General features: G+C 36.5%; 1 protein-coding gene across 2 annotated transcripts in view; it reads right to left on the reverse strand.

Annotated features, from left to right (window-relative positions):
- Positions 1-18618, reverse strand: part of st3gal4 (ST3 beta-galactoside alpha-2,3-sialyltransferase 4) — a 178176-nt gene that overhangs the window by 44141 nt on the left and 115417 nt on the right. For both annotated transcript variants that reach the window (XM_028810350.2, XM_028810352.2), the window contains one exon: positions 542-623. In XM_028810350.2, the coding sequence (XP_028666183.1) occupies positions 542-623 (82 nt within the window). The remainder of the gene's footprint in view (positions 1-541; positions 624-18618) is intronic.

An 18618-nucleotide genomic window follows, 5' to 3' on the forward strand; every position in this document is an offset into this window, starting at 1 on the left:
TCAGGTATGGCCTGAGAGCCATAGTTTCAATAAATATATGTTATGTATAAATATGTTATGTTCAAAAACCTGAAGACTGAATCTGTACAAATAAAATAAAGTTAGACATTTTTTCCACAAACAATGATATAAAAGGATACCCTCTTTTCTCTGGTCTTTAAGCTAATGCTATTGAGCTGCTTTGTGCTTTCATAACAGTTTCAGAGAATTTAGAACAGAAGCTCAGAACAAAATGTTTCATCGTACGTAAATATGTCACTCTGTATCTTTGGCCCAGACTCTTCATGTCAATATGTTACAGATAATACTGGATTACCAAAGATTCAAGATAAAACTGAGTAAATCTCTATTATTTCCGGCGAATGCTTGTGAATTCTAGTACATGCAAGCCCAGTATCTAATAACCAGTCCACCCGGTTCAGCTCTTTCATTGAGGGTACAGCTCCACCAAGATTTTTCACTTACCACTCAGTTCTGAATAACGTGGAATATCACATTATTTAAGTACCTACTATATATCAATAAAAAAATAATAAAATACCTCATTAAGAATTTATCCTGATTGTAAAAGCCGACAAGTAACATCAGTATCGGCAGGACAAGCAGTGAACACCACACAAGTTCTGCAAGGAAGGAAAACAAAGTTTATTCTCATATATTTTTATTATTACAATTCCCTTTGATAGAAATAAGTTCAACATAATTCATTTTTGTGTGGCATTATTAGAAAGGACAGATGGAACACTAAGGACATTGATCATTTTTAGCTGTATGACATAAGATTAAAACAAATCGTGTTTGCCTCTGCTGCAAACTTGGACCCTAGTTTGACAAGTAGCATATGGTTTCGATTTTTACCAGTTTTATTTTCTGTCACTTTTGGAGTCTGACCAAATGGTTTTATAAAGGAAGAAGAAATTAATTAAGAGTAGCACAGCAAACTAATGGTCATCTGTTTCCTTCTCCAGCCAAGAAGATCTTGATCAGCCCCACAAGCTCCAATAGCACCAACCCTGCCCCATTGCTCATTTCTCCTGGTACATCTGCTACTCAGAAGAACAGCATGAGCCACATATTATTCAGTTTGGCCAGAGACAGAGAGAAAGAGAGAAAGACAGACATATCAGCACACACCTGAGCACAACTGAGAAAAAAGCAAAAAAAAGTTCAAAAAAATGAGGTAGCCCATCGTGCCCCCGTTCTGCTAATGACTTCTCCTTAAGATCCACATGTTTTCTGCTTTTAGCTGGTGAAATACATAAAAAAATCTTATAACAGAACTTAAATTACACTATCAGGCATCACACTTATTAGCCTGGGTCACAAAGGGTAGTTGATAACTATTTAGTAGTTGAACTTGAATTAAACTAAACACTGTTATTTACAATAACAGCAGCACCTAAATGCCTCACATTTCTTTTTGCCAGGAAAGCACAAGTATGGCTCTGCATATAAGATTGCTATTGTAAATAATGCAGTCAGAAACATTTTAGCTTTTTTTTTTAGTACAGCATGTCATTGTACCAGATGCATTGACTTCCAGCTAGCAGCTAGACAGAAAAAATTTAAGACCAGCAAACCAAAAGGCTCATTCCCCTTACACTATACTTGCTGTGCAACGTTGGTTTCTCAGGGGAACTGTGGAAATTTGCTTGGATGGATGGATGGATGGATGGATGGATGGATGGATGGATGGATGGATGGATGGATGGATGGATGGATGGATGGATGGATGGATGGATGGTAGTGATGGACAAATTGACTGCCAATTGAGATCTGCCGATATGCACCTCAAACGACTCAACTGGTGAACAGTAATATAACATTCAAAAAAGGCCATTTCTTCGGAACCTGCTTTTCTAAGCTTTATTGTAATTTAGTTGTAGTACTCCTTTACACAACTGACGGCCAGCCAATCAGAATATCTAACAATTACATCTTGCAAAACCCCCGGTAGAATTTTAGAATAAATATGCCTCATCTGAGGAGCGATATAGTAAAGAAGGAGGGAGGAAGAATAAAGGACGAAGACATCAGAATAGAACAGAGCTGTGTCAACATGCACCCATTTCCATCTGGTCATCAGAAAAGCATCATTCACAATGCAATACCAGTAATCACCAACAAGAATGGAGAAGAAATCATCGACCATAATAAAATAATGCACACATTTAGAGATTACTATAAGTCTTTATATTCTACTGAGCCCAAAGAAGACAACACACAATCTAATGCATTTCTGGATACATCACAGATACCACAAATAGATGCTTTAAGTGCTGAGGAACTGGATAAACCTCTAACGCTAACAGAATTACTAGACGCTATAAAGTCACTACAAAGCGGGAAATCATCAGGCCCTGATGGTTACCCCGTAGAATTTTATAAGAAATTCTCCACTCAGCTAGCTCCCCTCTTATTGGCAACATTTACAGAAGCTAGAGACAACCAAATACTACCTCACACATTGACAATTTTAATCACCGTCTTTCCTAAACAAAATAAGGACTTGTTACAATGTGCATCATACAGACCAATTTCACTCCTGAATAATGATGTTAAGATACTCTCAAAAATCCTAGCTAGAAGGATGGAGAAAGTGCTGCCCTCGGTAATATCACAAGATCAAACTGGATTTATTAAAGGCCGACACCTATCTTCAAATCTCCGACGCTTGTTTAATGTTATATATTCACCAGCAAAATCAAACACCCCAGAGATATTACTATCATTAGACGCAGAAAAAGCATTTGATATGATTGAATGGAATTACCTTTTCACTGCATTGGAGAAATTTGGGTTTGGCCCGAATATTTGTGCATGGATCAAACTACTGTATACCAATCCAGAAGCTTCAGTTTGTATTAATAACATTTGCTCAGACTACTTTAAACTAGAACGTGGTACCAGACAAGGATGTCCCTTGTCGCCACTGTTGTTTGCAATCGCTATTGAACCACTGGTGGTTCACTGCCGAAATTCTTATCAGATAAAGGGGATTGTCAGAGAAGGACTGGAACAGAAAATTTCTCTATATGCAGATGATATGGTCTTATATATATCAGACCCAGAAAACACTGTCCCCGCTGTTTTAACAGCACTAACAGAATTTCAAAAGATATCTGGTCTTAGAATTAATCTGAATAAAAGTATACTCTTTCCAGTGAATTCACAAGCATATAATATTAGATTAGACACCCTACCTTTTACCATAGCAGATCAGTTTAAATACCTAGGGGTAAATATCACAAGTAAACATAAAGCTCTTTATCAACAAAATTTTGGCGTCTGTATGGAAAAAATTAAGCAAGACTTGCATAGATGGTCAACCCTTCATCTCACTCTAGCCGGAAGAATTAACATTGTTAAGATGAATATCCTTCCTAAACTTCTCTTTTTATTTCAAAACATTCCAATATATATCAATAAATCGTTTTTTAAACAGTTAGATTCAACAATAACCTCATTCATTTGGAACTGAAAACACCCATGTATCCAAAGAGCGACCCTACAAAGACCTCAGGCAGAAGGTGGCATGGCTTTACCTAATTTTCAGTTTTATTACTGGGCAGCAAACATACAAGCCATAAAAACCTGGACACAAATAAATGAACATACGCAGGCTTGGTCTGCAATAGAAGTAAAATCCTGTAGTACTTCTTTATATTCCCTGCTCTGCTCTCCAATAAATGAAAGTTATCGCAAATATACTAATAACCCAATTGTGCTTTACTCACTCAGCATATGGAACCAAATTAGAAAGCATTTTAAGATGGAAAATCTTTTATCAGTGGCACCTCTGCAAGAGAACCACCTCTTTCAACCTTCGCAAGTATATCCAGTTTTTAATACCTGGAAAAGTTTTGGGATTAAAATGCTCAGAGATCTTTATATAGACAACATATTTACATCTTTTGAACAATTACGTTCAAAATTCAACCTCCCAGCTACATATTTCTTTTACTATCTTCAAATTAGAAATTTTGTTAAACAGAAATTGCCAGATTTCCCCCACCTTGCACCCTCCACAATGCTGGAAAAAATACTGCTCAATTTCGAGGAAATAAACACTATTTCTGCAATATATAAAATCTTATTAGAGTCCCTACCTTTCAAAGATCCAAGAGGACATTGGTAAGAAGATCTCTTAATCAATATATCAGAAAAGGAGTGGAAGGTAGCAAAGCAGAGAATTCACTCAAGTTCTATATGCACAAAGCATAGAATTATTCAACTAAAAATTATATATCGAGCCCATCTGTCTCGCTTAAAACTGTCCAAAATGTTTCCAGGGCAGGATCCAACCTGCGAACGCTGCAACCAAGCTCCTGCCTCATTGGGTCACATGTTTTGGCCCTGCACCAAACTAACATCATTTTGGACAAAAATTTTTAAGTGCCTCTCAGACAGCCTTGGTATCACAATCCCTCCTAACCCATTAACAGCAGTGTTCAGTGTTCTTCCAGATGGACTTGAATTGGAAAAGGACAAGCAAACGGTGATTGCATTCACTACACTTTTGGCACGTAGACTTATTTTGTTAAATTGGAAGAATCCTAATTCTCCTCTTATAAGTCAGTGGGAAACCGATGTTTTATATTATTTGAAATTGGAAAAAATCAAATTCTCAGTTAGAGGATCTGTACAAATTTTTTTCAAAACATGGCAGGATTTAATCAATATTATTTTAGAATAAGAGAAATAACTACAGTAATCCCTCGCTATATCGCGCTTCGCCTTTCGCGGCTTCACTCCATCGCGGATTTTATAAATAAGTATATTTAAATATATATCGCAGATTTTTTGCTGGTTCGCGGATTTCTAAGGACAATGGGTCTTTTAATTTCTGTTACATGCTTCCTCAGTTGGTTTGCCCAGTTGATTTCATACAAGGGACGCTATTGGCAGATGGCTGAGAAGCTACCTGGCTTACTTTTCTCTCTCTCTTGCGCTGACTTTCTCTGATCCTGACGTAGGGGGATTGAGCAGGGGGGCTGTTCGCACACCTAGACGATACGGACGCTCGTCTAAAAATGCTGAAAGATTATCTTCACGTTGCTATCTTTTGTGCAGCTGCTTCCTGAAACGACATGCTGCATGGTGCTTCGCATACTTAAAAGCTCAAAGGGCACGTATTGATTTTTGACTGTTTGTTTTTCTCTGGCTCTCTCTCTCCCTGTTCCTGACGGAGGGGGTGTGAGCTGCCGCCTTCAACAGCTTTGTGCCGTGGTGCTTCGCATACTTAAAACCCAAACAGCCCTATTGATTTGTTTGCTTTTCTCTATCTCTGTGACATCATCTGCTCCTGACGCGCACTCCTTTGAAGAGGAAGATATGTTTGCATTCTTTTAATTGTGAGACAGAACTGTCATCTCTGTCTTGTCATGGAGCACAGTTTAAACTTTTGAAAAAGAGACAAATGTTTGTTTGCAGTGTTTGAATAACGTTCCTGTCTCTCTACAACCTCCTGTGTTTCTGCGTAAATCTGTGACCCAAGCATGACAATATAAAAATAACCATATAAACATATGGTTTCTACTTCGCGGATTTTCTTATTTCGCGGGTGGGTCTGGAACGCAACCCCCGCGATGGAGGAGGGATTACTGTATTACCGCATTTAACTCCCTTCTCCATCTCTTATTTACATAGATATTTACTTCTCCCTTTCTTTTGTTTAATGTTGCCTTATTAAAAAGCCTAAAGCAATTTTCCTTTAGCTAAGCTCTCCTTCTCAGGGGTGGGGTTTGATTAGTCTTCAAATTTGTTGGGTTATAAATTGATCTGTTTGTATGGAATGATTACAATGAAAATTAATAAAATAAAAATATAAAAAAAGAAAAGCATCATGAACAACTATGAGTGCTACATCACAAGCCGCCTGCGACATTCATCCTTGTCATATTTAACTTTTCGTAAGCTTTTTCTAAAAACTATATATATAGCCAGTCCTATTTTCTATTATTCTTTGTTCCACTGGTTTTATTATTAATCCTGTAATAAATACCATGCTGCTTTTAACTTTCTATGCTTTGTCTTAATGTCCAGTGTGATTGGAGTAATAAGGTAGATTTGTTTGAGCACCTGGTGCAGCTGGAGGTTTGCCATTACCTCTGTGCTGCGAGGTTTATTAAGGCTGCGGGTGAGAGCTCCACCCAATAGTAGGGAACAATACATAAACTAAGGCTTTCTTGGCTGATAAATGGCCTATACTCAAAAGTGCTGAGCCTTTGTATGTTTAAATGAATTCTTGTAGACCAAAAGTAATATTTAGGTCTGAGATATCATTAAAACATTGTATGTTGTTCGTGCCGATAATACGTAAATTTCTTGAAGTGCTGAGAGAGTGACAAGCTGTGTTATTCCTATGGTACTTGTGTGGTTTAAAGTGCTAGATGTTAACCAGCTGTGTGTGTGTCATTCATGGGGTACTGTTGTGATTAGGGTCAGTGTGTATTTAAGTCTCATGAAGTCCCAGAGAGTGACAAGTTGTGCTATTCATAAAGCACTTGTGTGGTTTAAAGTGCTAGAGATTAATCAGCTGTGCGTTTGCAATTCATAGGACACTGTTGAGTTTCTGTGTGTATGCGTATATCTATGTATGTGTGTGTTAATCTTAAAGTGCAACAGTAGACCATCCCGGTAACGAACTTGACGAGTACACTTGCCCTTGAAGAAAACAGGTAAAGGGTAAGTAGAGGGACATACTACGATAATACAAGGACTATCTAAGGAAGACATCAATCGGGTACAATTAGTGTAGAATGCAGCGGCTGGACACTTAACTAGAAAAAGAAATTTGAGCACATCTCACCAGTTTTAGCATTGTTATATTGGTTACCCATGTCATTCAGAACTGACTTTAAATCACCACTAATGCTGTATAAAGTGTTAAATAATACCGCCCCTTCCTATATTTTAGAATGCCTGTCCCCCAACATTCCAAGTCATAACCTTAGATCTTCTAATGGTGGTCTGCTTATAATTCCCAGAGCCAGCCTTAAAAGAAGTGGTGAGGTAGCCTTTTGCTGTTATGCAACTAAAATATGGAATACTTTACCTATAATAATTTGCCAGACTAATACTATGGAACATTTTTAAAAACTGCTAAAAACCTATTATTTTAATATGGCTTTTTCGTAGCAACAGTACATTTCAGTTGTATCCCTAATTGACTGCATGGGTATAGAACCATCATATTTTTCAAGGATCCGCAATCTATACTAATCCCCACTATTCTCTGCTGTCTTTTTTCGTTTCTTCTTTGGTAGAGATCTGCATCATCACCACCTGATCAAGGCACCATGCAGCTCTCTCCCAAACCCGAGATGATGGAATGAAAGTGGGTGTCTCATCTGTCCACAAAACCAGCTTCATCAGAATCCTTTCATGTGAAGCATGAAAACAAAGAAGACTGATTTAGGAACATTTATGCTAGGAAGAATGCACACTGAGGGCTGCTAGTTTTTTGGCCTTGTTTTCTCTCCAGCCTAGCCTAACTGGAGTTTTTTTTTCTGTTCTCCCCACTATTTGACCTTATCTTGTTTTACTATTACTTATTCTTTAATATTATTGCCTTATCTTAATTGTTTTTCTTTTTTTGTAATTTTTTCTTTGTCTTCTTGTAAAATACTTTGAGCTAAATTATTGTTGTTGTTTTAAGAGGATTTTATTCACTTTAGTACTTATTATGGTCACTGAACAATAAGCATACAGAATTTAATTTTGTTAATAAAAAATGAACAAGTTACACGTGCAGAATTGTTCATAATGGCACTCAGTTTTGTCTTCATTCTCTATGACTTCCTGGGGATCCAGAGTGTGTCCCATAACTGAGACTGCCATTTTAATTAGCTTGTTGATTCAGTGGGTCTCTTTTGAAATGATATTACAAGCCTAGCACACTGCAGTGCAAATAATCACACTGGCCATCACAGAGCTGTAGAAGTTTTAAAGGCTGTCACTAATCACATTAAAGGAGCACAGTCTCCAAAGAAAAAAAAAGAGTCTGCTTTGCCCCTTCTTACGTAGTTCCTCTGTGTTATGAGACTAGTCCAGCCCATCACTGATGGTGACCCCCAAAGATGTGTAGCAGTGCACCACCTACACTCCCTGAATAGTGACCAGGTGTGGTGGCTCTTTAGTGAAACTAGTCAATAAGCAGCTCATTGGCTTCACTGATGTTGAATTGTGGACAATTCTCAAAATTACATATCTTCTTTGTAAATAAACCTCATTACTGAGGAATCATCTGAGAATTTCTATAAGTGACATGAACTGGTATTATTTTTATAGTTTGAGGTGTACAGAGTCAACAGAAAAGGAGACAGGACTGTTCTTTGTGGTGCTCCATAAGTTGAAGTATTTTGTGAACTGCGAGCATTCGCAAAGTAAAAAAAGAGCAAGTTTTGTATTGTCTATTAAACACAACTCAGTTACCATTTCCACATGATCTGCAGACATGACGGATTTCAACAGAGCCTTCACGCCATCATTCTACACAAGGAAGCATCGTTAAGCTAAATATATTAGAGGAGAAACCTCAATTTAATCAAACTTTTATTACTACATAAAAAAATAAAGTATTTTTAAAGCAAGTGCAATCAATGATGGAAGAACAATTAGAATTCTGCAAAAAGATTTACCAAGACTGAATATCAAAAAGACCAGAAGTAAAAGTAAAAGTTTAAGGTTGTTCAAACTGACCAGTTATTTAATGTCATGTGTGTTTTATAAATGTTGAACATCTTCTTCTTCCTCTCATTCATTGGTGTAGCAACCTGTCTTTAATTCAAATGTACAGCATCGTGAGAATGACATCTCCCCTGTTTACATTCAATGCTGGCTTTTCAGGAAGTAACTATTAATAACATTTTAGGAAAGAATGCACACATTTTGACCATACAAATGGATATCAAACATGTGGATTATGTAACACGAGTTACATGAGACTTTTTTTTTCCTTTTTCCAGGGACTGTTTCATATCGTTTGGCACTGCATAGCGTAGGTCAATTATATCGACCCTACTGAGTTTGAATATTCATTATTTAATTTCTCCATGAAAACATGAGATTACAGATTTTTCCTCGACTCCACTACAAACTATATAGGGTAAATAATGTTTAAAAAAATATTAATTTTGGGTGGAGTATTCCTCTAAAAGAAATCTCATGTGACTCAAAATATGCTGTTTACATTGTAACATGTTAGCTCTTGCAATAACATTTTTCATTAATCTCTTGTGCCCACCATTAGGGCTGAATACTGCCTCTACATGACATAACACAACATTTTCAGATCCGTTTTAGCCAGTTCCGAGGCAGGTGGGCTGAGCTTAGTTTTGCAGTACTGAGCACAAGAACAGAGTCGGCATGTGGGGTGAAGTCGCAAGGCAATCTTTAAAGTCGACACTTTCATAATGGCGGCATTTTCATACAACAGGAATCTTTTTAACTTTACAAAATAATAATAATACCAGAAAAGTGTGATGTAGGAACCATTGTCCATTCGATTACTATGACCATGTTAAATGCCATTTGGTGTCAGATTTGTTAAAGCACATGCTAAGATTTGTGATATGCCATCTGTTGGAATGACAGATCCAGTGCATTTTATTACTTATAGATAGATAGATAGATAGATAGATAGATAGATAGATAGATAGATAGATAGATAGATAGATAGATAGATAGATAGATAGATAGATAGATAGATAGATAGATAGATAGATAGATAGATAACTTTACTAATCCCAAGGGGAAATTCACATACTCCAGCAGCAGCATACTGATAAAGAACAATATTAAAGAGTGATAACAATGCAGGTATAACAGACAGACAATATCTTTGTATAATGTTAACATTTACCCCCCCACCCCGGGTGGAATTGAAGAGTCGCATAGTGTGGGGGAGGAATGATCTCCTCAGTCTGTCAGTGGAGCAGGACAGTGACAGAAGTCTGTCGCTGAAGCTGCTCCTCTGTCTGGAGATGATACTGTTTAGTGGATGCAGTGGTTTCTCCATGAGAATCTATGTTGATTACTCAGATTTCAGCCTTAGACAGGTAACACTGATAGTACATAATATATGCTATGCTTGGTGTTTATACAAAACAAGCATATTACATTCTGCCATTCCATGTGGAAAAAAATGGAGCTTAATTTCTGTGATTCCATTTAATATAAGCCTACTACATCTATCCAAGACACATGTTCATGTTCATAACATGTTCATGCTATACTCTGCCATTCCATATATTACAAGAGTGTTGAACTCTACTATTATACTAATACTTGTCAAATTGATTGTTCACTGCCTATAAAATAACCTTGTGAGAAAAAAGAACAAGCAACAAGCAGAGCCAAATGTTTATAAAATATACAGTAATGTACCGTAAACAATGATAAAATTTTAAAAGGAAGTGAAAAACAGAGAAGTGCTATTTTAATTAACAAAAAGGAAAGACAATAGCATAAATCATAAACAAGAAAAAAATCACAAACCAGTCACATAAAGAAGTATACGTGCCTGGATGACAAATAAGTCACACTTGTATAAAAAAGAGTGGCAAAAAAAAGCAAAGGTAGAAAAAGTCCAATTATATATACAAAATTATGATAGCATGAAAAATAATGACAACACAACAATATATAAAAAAGGAAATACACTTATACACTGAGAAACAAATGTAAATAATTAAACAAAGTAAAAAAAAATAAAATACTGTCGCATCTAAAGAAATTCAAAAATATAAATACAGAACCAAGTACAATAATAGTTTTGATTTTCATTCTCTAAAAAAAGATTTGTATTAATTTCTTCAATTATTTACCTACTGTATGTTTTCCAGTGTAAAATCATATTCCCTTTTTTCTTATATCATTGCTTTGTCTATATTTTTACATTTTATTGTATTTATGATTTCTTTTTGTTTAATATATAATTGTCGGTCGGCTTTGTTGGTCTTTTCTGCATTTTTTTCCTACTTTATGTATCCACCAGTTTGATTTATTTTTAACTTAAGCGTGTATACAATTATTCTTTACATCATTGGAGTTGTAATTTTTCATGTTTTACGTTACTCTCTATTGTTTCTGTTAATTAAAACAATGCCATTCTTTGTTTTTCCTATCCTTTAAGAATTCTCATTGTTTACACTATGTTTTAAAAATTTGGCTCTGCTAATTATTCTCTTCCTCTCAAACTCTATTATTACGCATAACATGATAAAGTTACACCTTCTCCTTAGGTATATGCAACTTTGTATAACACAGCCATGTTACAAACATTGTTTCCATGGGATCATTATAATAAATGTGTTACTCCATACTATAGTATTACCCTTCCATTATTGATAAGCTAAGCATATTAAGGCTTGCAATTATGTGTAATGCGCATCCATTACATCCTGCTTATTACACAGAACACAAGTATGGTATACTCTCCGTTCACACACTGTACCCTGCCATTTCATGTAAAACGAGTGAATTATTTATTTGCGTTATCCATAAGAAGTGTGTTATACTTTGTATTTATACAAAAGGCAAGAACAGTACGAGTGGCCATTAGAGGTACCACAAGAACATTACACTCTGTATCTGGACACAGCACTGAAATTTCACAAAAAGATTAAATGTACCTTTTACACTGTCCAGCATGTAGGTACAATGATGTAGAATGCCCCTGTTGGCCTTGGTCATCAGAGATATAATGCTGCCTATTAGAGCGTAGAGTGGCCCACCCCAGGCTTCATATTCTCCAGTAATGCTGTTAACTGGGGGGTTTTTGTTTTCCTCTTGCTTGTTGTTAAATGGCCATATCATATTGTAATACTAACTAGTAAAATTCACATCAAGAAATGAAGGGCCAAAAGATAAAATAAAAGATTGATTTCTTGTTTTATTAACTTTGGTGATGCAGACGTGGATGTTGACTATCAAGATGCCGTCGTCCTAAGAGCACTTTGAAGATTATGTTCTTTCTCTTTCCCTACCACTTCATTTGATCATCTTAGCTGGTGCACTGTTCTAATTGATTGTGGTTTGGATTTTTAAGATGATGGGTCATGACAGTAAGATATTCATTTATCTTCAGTACTGTAATTGTGCATCCTGTTAATGGCACTGTACAAAGACTGATTAAAGGGCTTGGCTGAGTACTGTATGCATAGAATAATTGATACAATTACCATACCATCAATTTTTAGAGGCCAAGTGGGAAAAAAAAGAAGGAATCTATAATAATAAAAGGCAAAGCCCTCACTGACTGACTCACTCACTGACTGACTGACTGACTGACTCATCACTAATTCTCCAACTTCCCGTGTAGGTGGAAGGCTGAAATTTGGCAGGCTCATTCCTTACAGCTTACTTACAAAAGTTAGGCAGGTTTCATTTCGAAATTCAAAGCGTAATGGTCATAACTGGAACATATTTTTTGTCCATACACTGTAATGGAGGAGGCGGAGTCACGTATCGCGTCATCACGCCTCCTACGTAATCACGTGAACTAAAAACAAGGAAGAGATTTACAGCACGAGTCACACGCGGGAACGAAGGTAAATGACGTTAATTTTTGACTGTCTTTTAATACTGTGTAAGCATACATATTAACACATGTGCAATTAAACGTGTGCATTTACGGGGTGATTTCTCAGGCTTAAAAGCTCGCCTTTTACTAAAAAGGTAAATGCAAAACTATTTTCAATCAGTTTATTGAAACGCTCCCGTTAAGGATTGCAATAACATATTCGCGAGATAAAAGAACGAAGTAGGGGGAAATGGAGGAAGAGCCGGAAACAGCGAAGAGCAAAAAATTAATTAAACAATTGAGAACGGAGCGAGTGAAGCATACAAGCATGTTCATAAGGGAAACAAAGCACGGTGTAAAACGTAACTTTAAATTAAGTTTATAGAAACGCTCCCGCTGCGGATTGCAATAACATATTCGCGAGATAAAAGTTTAATGAGAAGACACGAGGTATAAACGAACCACACGCCGTGGCGCAACGTTAGGGGCAACAGTTTCAACCATTCTATGATCTGCTTCTCGCAACTGAAAGACGGCACATGGCAGATGTTAGCCGACTTGCTGACCGCAACGTTAGGGGCTTCAACTATGGCGCTGACGCCACATCTCAGTGCCAACACTTTGCAGACTCTACTTAAAAGACACGCCCTCCTCACTGGACAGTTAAAAAGACCAATCAAACTAACGATGACATCAAGTATTACCCAATCAAAAGTAGGAAAGGAGGCATCTTCATAAAATGCGTGTGGGATGATTTGCATGACACGCTGCTTTAAAAAAAAAATGATAAAAAAAATACGGGATAAATCCCGTCCAGTATTGATTCAAAACGGGACGCGCAATTTCATTCTCAAACGCGGCACGATTCCGTATTTTAAAGGACGGGTGGCAACCCTACAGTGCCAGGTAACCACCCATACAATCAGATTGTGATTCAGACTAGGAATGCAATGAATGTAATTACCCCGATCTACATACAAGGCGAAAGTCTTGCAACATTCAAAGATGATGGTTTGGGATAAGTACACCATACAACATAAAAGAGCTTATGAAGCCTTGAACCGAAAAAAGCAAGATCTCAGAGATCGTAAAAAAAAAAAAAAGGAGGTAATGTCGTTTTACTCGCTGTAGATTTTAGTCAAACATTACCAGTTATTCCACGAGGGAGACCAGCAGATGAACTCAACGCGTGTTTAAAATCCATGCTTCTCCCACGCTCGGTTATATGTCGCGTGTTCTCGGGTAGGTGCACCAAAAAATGTATACATTTAAGCATGTAATGGGCAAACAAAAAATGAGGTATACCCGAAGGCACTGCAGTAGTACTCAATGTAACTTTACTTCTTAAATGTTAATGTTTTACTGTTTAATAATTTATACGCTTCTTATATATTGTTCAAATTCTTTTATCAAAATACCAGTGACAGCGCAATGCACGATAACATGGAGTGAATACACCATACGCATCTGCCCACGGCCGCCCTGGTGTGCGCAGATAGGAGTTGATTCTAAAATAAAATAAACATAAAAAGAGTAATACATTCATCACCCATAAAGTGGATAGCAGATGTGACGTATTATATGTGTACCACATTTCAAGTCAATAGGTGAAACGGTTTGCAAGCTACAGGTGATTTAAAATCCTGGACAGACCAACGAAAAGCCACGGTAGCAAATTATAGAAGAAGATTTTACTGTTTAATAATTTATATTTATATGAAATGTGCTTCTTATATATTACTTCATATTCTCATATGATAATGATGTTAATGTTGTTTATATTGATTTCTATGTTATTGTAAGTGCATCTATGTGTGTATATGTATGTATGTATGTATGTGTGTATATATATATATATATAATTCGAATGCCGTGAATGTAATTACCCCGATCTACATGCTGTCAAATAAACGAACCACACGCCGTGGCGCAACGTTAGGGGCATCGCCTCTGACGCTGACGTCCAAGGTTCGATTCCCGAGAGGGAGTGCAGTGGAGTGTGTATACCTGATGAGCCCAGAATGAGGGCGAAACACGTGTCGTGTACTCTTTGCATTTATTTGACAGTAAACTATTGCAACCATTCTATGATCTGCTCTTCACAAACTGAGGGCACCGTGGCGGATGTTAGCAGATTGCTGGCCAACCACAAAGCGTTACCTGGTAGGTAACCACCCACACTATCAGATTGTGACACAGACTTCGAATGCCGTGAATGTAATTACCCCGATCTACATGCTGTCAAATAAACGAACCACACGCCGTGGCGCAACGTTAGGGGCATCGCCTCTGACGCTGACGTCCGAGGTTCGATTCCCGAGAGGGAGTGCAGTGGAGTGTGTACATCTGATGAGCCCAGAATGAGGGCGAAACACGTGTCGTGTACTCTTTGCATTTATTTGACAGTAAACTATTGCAACCATATATATATATATATATATATATATATATATATATATATATATATATATATATATATATAAAATATATATGTATATGTATATATAATATATCTGTATATGTGTGTGTATATGTGTATATGTATATATATATGACAGCAACACTCATAACAATGACAACACAATTACATTGACAATCATGTTACGTTATTTTTAAAATGTTTCCTTTACTTTTTCATAACCTCTTTAACACACTACTTCTCCGCTGCGAAGCGCGGGTATTTTGCTAGTAATTTCAATAATTGTCAAATAAATAACCACTGGTACTTTTTTATGGAATTTGTGTATAAAAATGATATTGTATGTAAGAATAGAGTCACTTTAATGACAGATTGAGACATATTCTCCAATGAACCTTAACAAGCATCACCAACTCTTTTGGTTTCAAATATTCAACTACAATGAATATCAAACTGAACCCCCTTTTTGAAACTGTAAGCCTTCTTTATGGCTCACACAGCACCTCAGCTCAAAACCTTCAGGGAAGTCACACCAGCAACTTGACATTACTACCAGAGTCTGGTCTAAGTCTTTTGGATCCGTTTTTTCAAACTGCCCTACACACTTTTCTCTCCAATTGTTGTTCTTTACATTTTCTTTAATGATGACGCATACCAATTTCTCTTCCCCCACCAAGTGTTTGGTGCCGGCTGAAATATAATCAAATTTGTTGAATGACAGGCCACTTTATCATCCATCTATCCATCCACCAATCAATCTTCCGAACCTGCTTATCCACATCAGGATTGTGGGGAAGCTATGATCCTATTCCGGCAATCCTATCTCACAAAGTATTGGGCACAACGCAGGAAAAGTACTTGGAAGGGGTGCCAGTGCATCACACACACTCTAAAAAGAGAAAAAGGGCTCTTTTTGATTTAAGGTAATTTTAGTAGTTGTAATGAACTATATTAATATGTTTGTTCACCTAACGCAATTTTTTGCCTTGCTTCAAATTTTAAAACCTTGCTGTAGCTTAATGTAACTTCTTCTATTTAGTCTAAAGCAAAAAATCGCTTTGGAGACCTTGCCGGATCCGACCCCTGTGATGTCACACCCGGGCTCGCACCAATGGCAGAAGACCTACATGAGCCCGACCCCTTTGACTTCACTTCCTGTCTCCCCCTTTAAAAGCCTCCACCTTTTCCCTATTCCCTCAGTTCTGTTTGGACTCAGTGCTGTATTATTTTGAAAAGCAACTTTGCAGCCAGGAAACCAAATTATACGGGTGGCTGCCCCAAACCTTTATATGACTCGGTCTCGAGTTTGTGACTATATATATATATATATATATATATATATATATATATATATATATATATATATATATACATTTTATGTATACTATATAATGTTATGTAATGTTCAAAATATAAGGTGTATTTAATATATGTATATATAATTATTTCAAACAGATATTTTATGTATAATTTATAAACATTTTTTGTGAAAAGCTTATAAAATATATTGTGTATTTAATATGTATATATATATATGTATTTTTTGTGAAATGTTTGTTTTGAATATTTATAGAAAAACATGCTCAAGGAATGACCAAAAAATTGATTTTTGTATTGCAAATATTCAGTAATAAATCTAAAAGAGTTTTGCTATAGCTGGTTCAGTAACATTCACCACCATTAGATCAGTTTAAAAACATGTTTCATGTTTGAAGGCACTGTACAAAATGTAGCACTAATTTTAAAATAAATTTGCTTCCATTGTTTAAAGCAAAACATTGTTGTGGTTTTGTTTTATTAAAAACAATTTCACCCTAACAAACAGTGAATTCAAAACCATATAAAGAACATATTTAGTTGAGTCCAATTAAGAATTTGAGTTGGCATTACAGTGAATACAATAATGGACAAAATTTTAATTTGAGTTCATCCATCCATTATCCAACCCGCTATATCCTAACTACAGGGTGACGGGGGTCTGCTGGAGCCAATCCCAGCCAACACAGGGCGCAAGGCAGGAAACAAACCCCGGGCAGGGCGCCAGCCCACCGCAGTTAATTTGAGTTTTTAAAGAAATTTGGTTTGCGCTAAATACATCTTTTTGCTTTTATTTAAGTTTTTGAAAAGGTTAAAACAAACTCAAATGAATTAAGTTTACTCAAATACTTTTTCAAATTTGAAAGAAATCAATTAAATTGCTTGTTACCTTGTGAAGTAATTTATTTAGGATCCAACTAAACATTTTTTACAGTGCAAATGCACAAATGTGAACATACACAAATGCATACTACTGCCAATTTAGTGTCGCCAATCTACCTATTCTGCACGTCTATTCTCTTTGGTGGCAAAATCATTCCCACTAAATCCCCAAGAAATTGTGGCTAAGCAGAAAATGCCATTTATATTAAAACTAGTTCAACTAGTCAGGCAGACCCACAACAAATAGTCTATGTTCTGTAATATTTTACACACTACCCCTTCTTTCTCAGCGTATTTTAAGATAATGTGATGAACTCAGTGACTAGCTTTTTAAATTTAGCCTAGGACCTAAAAATGCTAACTCCTAGTGCATATTCACACAACTACGACCCTAAAAAGCTTCAAGAAGGGAATAGATAGATGGATGATGTGTGGTTAATTTAATGTAATTTTTTAGATAATTTCATATCAGGTTGCTTTTCTATACCAGGGGTCTTGGGGGCACATGCTGTATAACACAGGAGACCAAGGCAGAGATTTAAGCTAAGCTCCCCATGTTCTCCACATATCCCCACTGCCAAAACAATAGCAACTTTCATATCAGCTCCTTAACAGAAATGTCCCTGCTGCCTTATTGTTCAGACAAAAAGGGGAGGGCAGGCAGGCAGGAAAGCAACAGCAGAAACCAAACAGATAAGAGGAGGAGGAGGAGGAGAAGAAGCAGAAGGAGAATAACCTTGAGATCAAGCATGCATGGGATGTGCCTGAGAACCTGATAAGAAGGGGGCCATCTGCTTGGAAGACTATGCGGACTAAAAAAAGATACCAACTGGGTAGTACAAAGTTGAGTAAGGTGAGCATACAAAGCCGACACATTGTCCCATAACAGTCAGGCTTGTGCATTCAAAAACCTCTTAATAAAATATCACATACATGCAAAACATTTGATAACATCATCTTCTTAAACTGGACTAAGTGGCAGCCTTGTGTATACTATTTTATAACATTTCAGTGTCAAAAAAGAAAAAAAATGTCAAAATCTATTGCTTACACTTTCAAAGTCAGCAAATTCCTTTTATTTGTGAAAGTCTGCTCTCAAGTAACCTGGCCACTTTTAGTAAGTCCTGGTTTGAAACCTCATGACCACTTTTTTTTAGGAATTACAAAAATTGATCAGTTTTGTATAAAATACTGTTACATTATCAAGATTCTGCTAACTTGTTAAACCAAGTCCCTTAGTATGAAAGGAGTATCATACCCATGCACTACATTTTCATATTTATAGTAACTAACATACGCTTGTTAAACTGCCATAACGGAATTAACTGATCTTCTTTCTAAGTATGTTGTGGAATCCTCAAGATTGTCTACCCCAGATCTCTTCAAAAATTTAGCTTTCCAAATACAGTTAAAGGAATACTGCATTCAAAAATGTAGTATGTAGTGGGGCCAATCTCATGTTAATCTCATGTTT

The sequence above is a fragment of the Erpetoichthys calabaricus genome, chromosome 9 (genome assembly GCF_900747795.2).
Source record: "Erpetoichthys calabaricus chromosome 9, fErpCal1.3, whole genome shotgun sequence".
Classification (NCBI taxonomy): domain Eukaryota; kingdom Metazoa; phylum Chordata; class Cladistia; order Polypteriformes; family Polypteridae; genus Erpetoichthys; species Erpetoichthys calabaricus.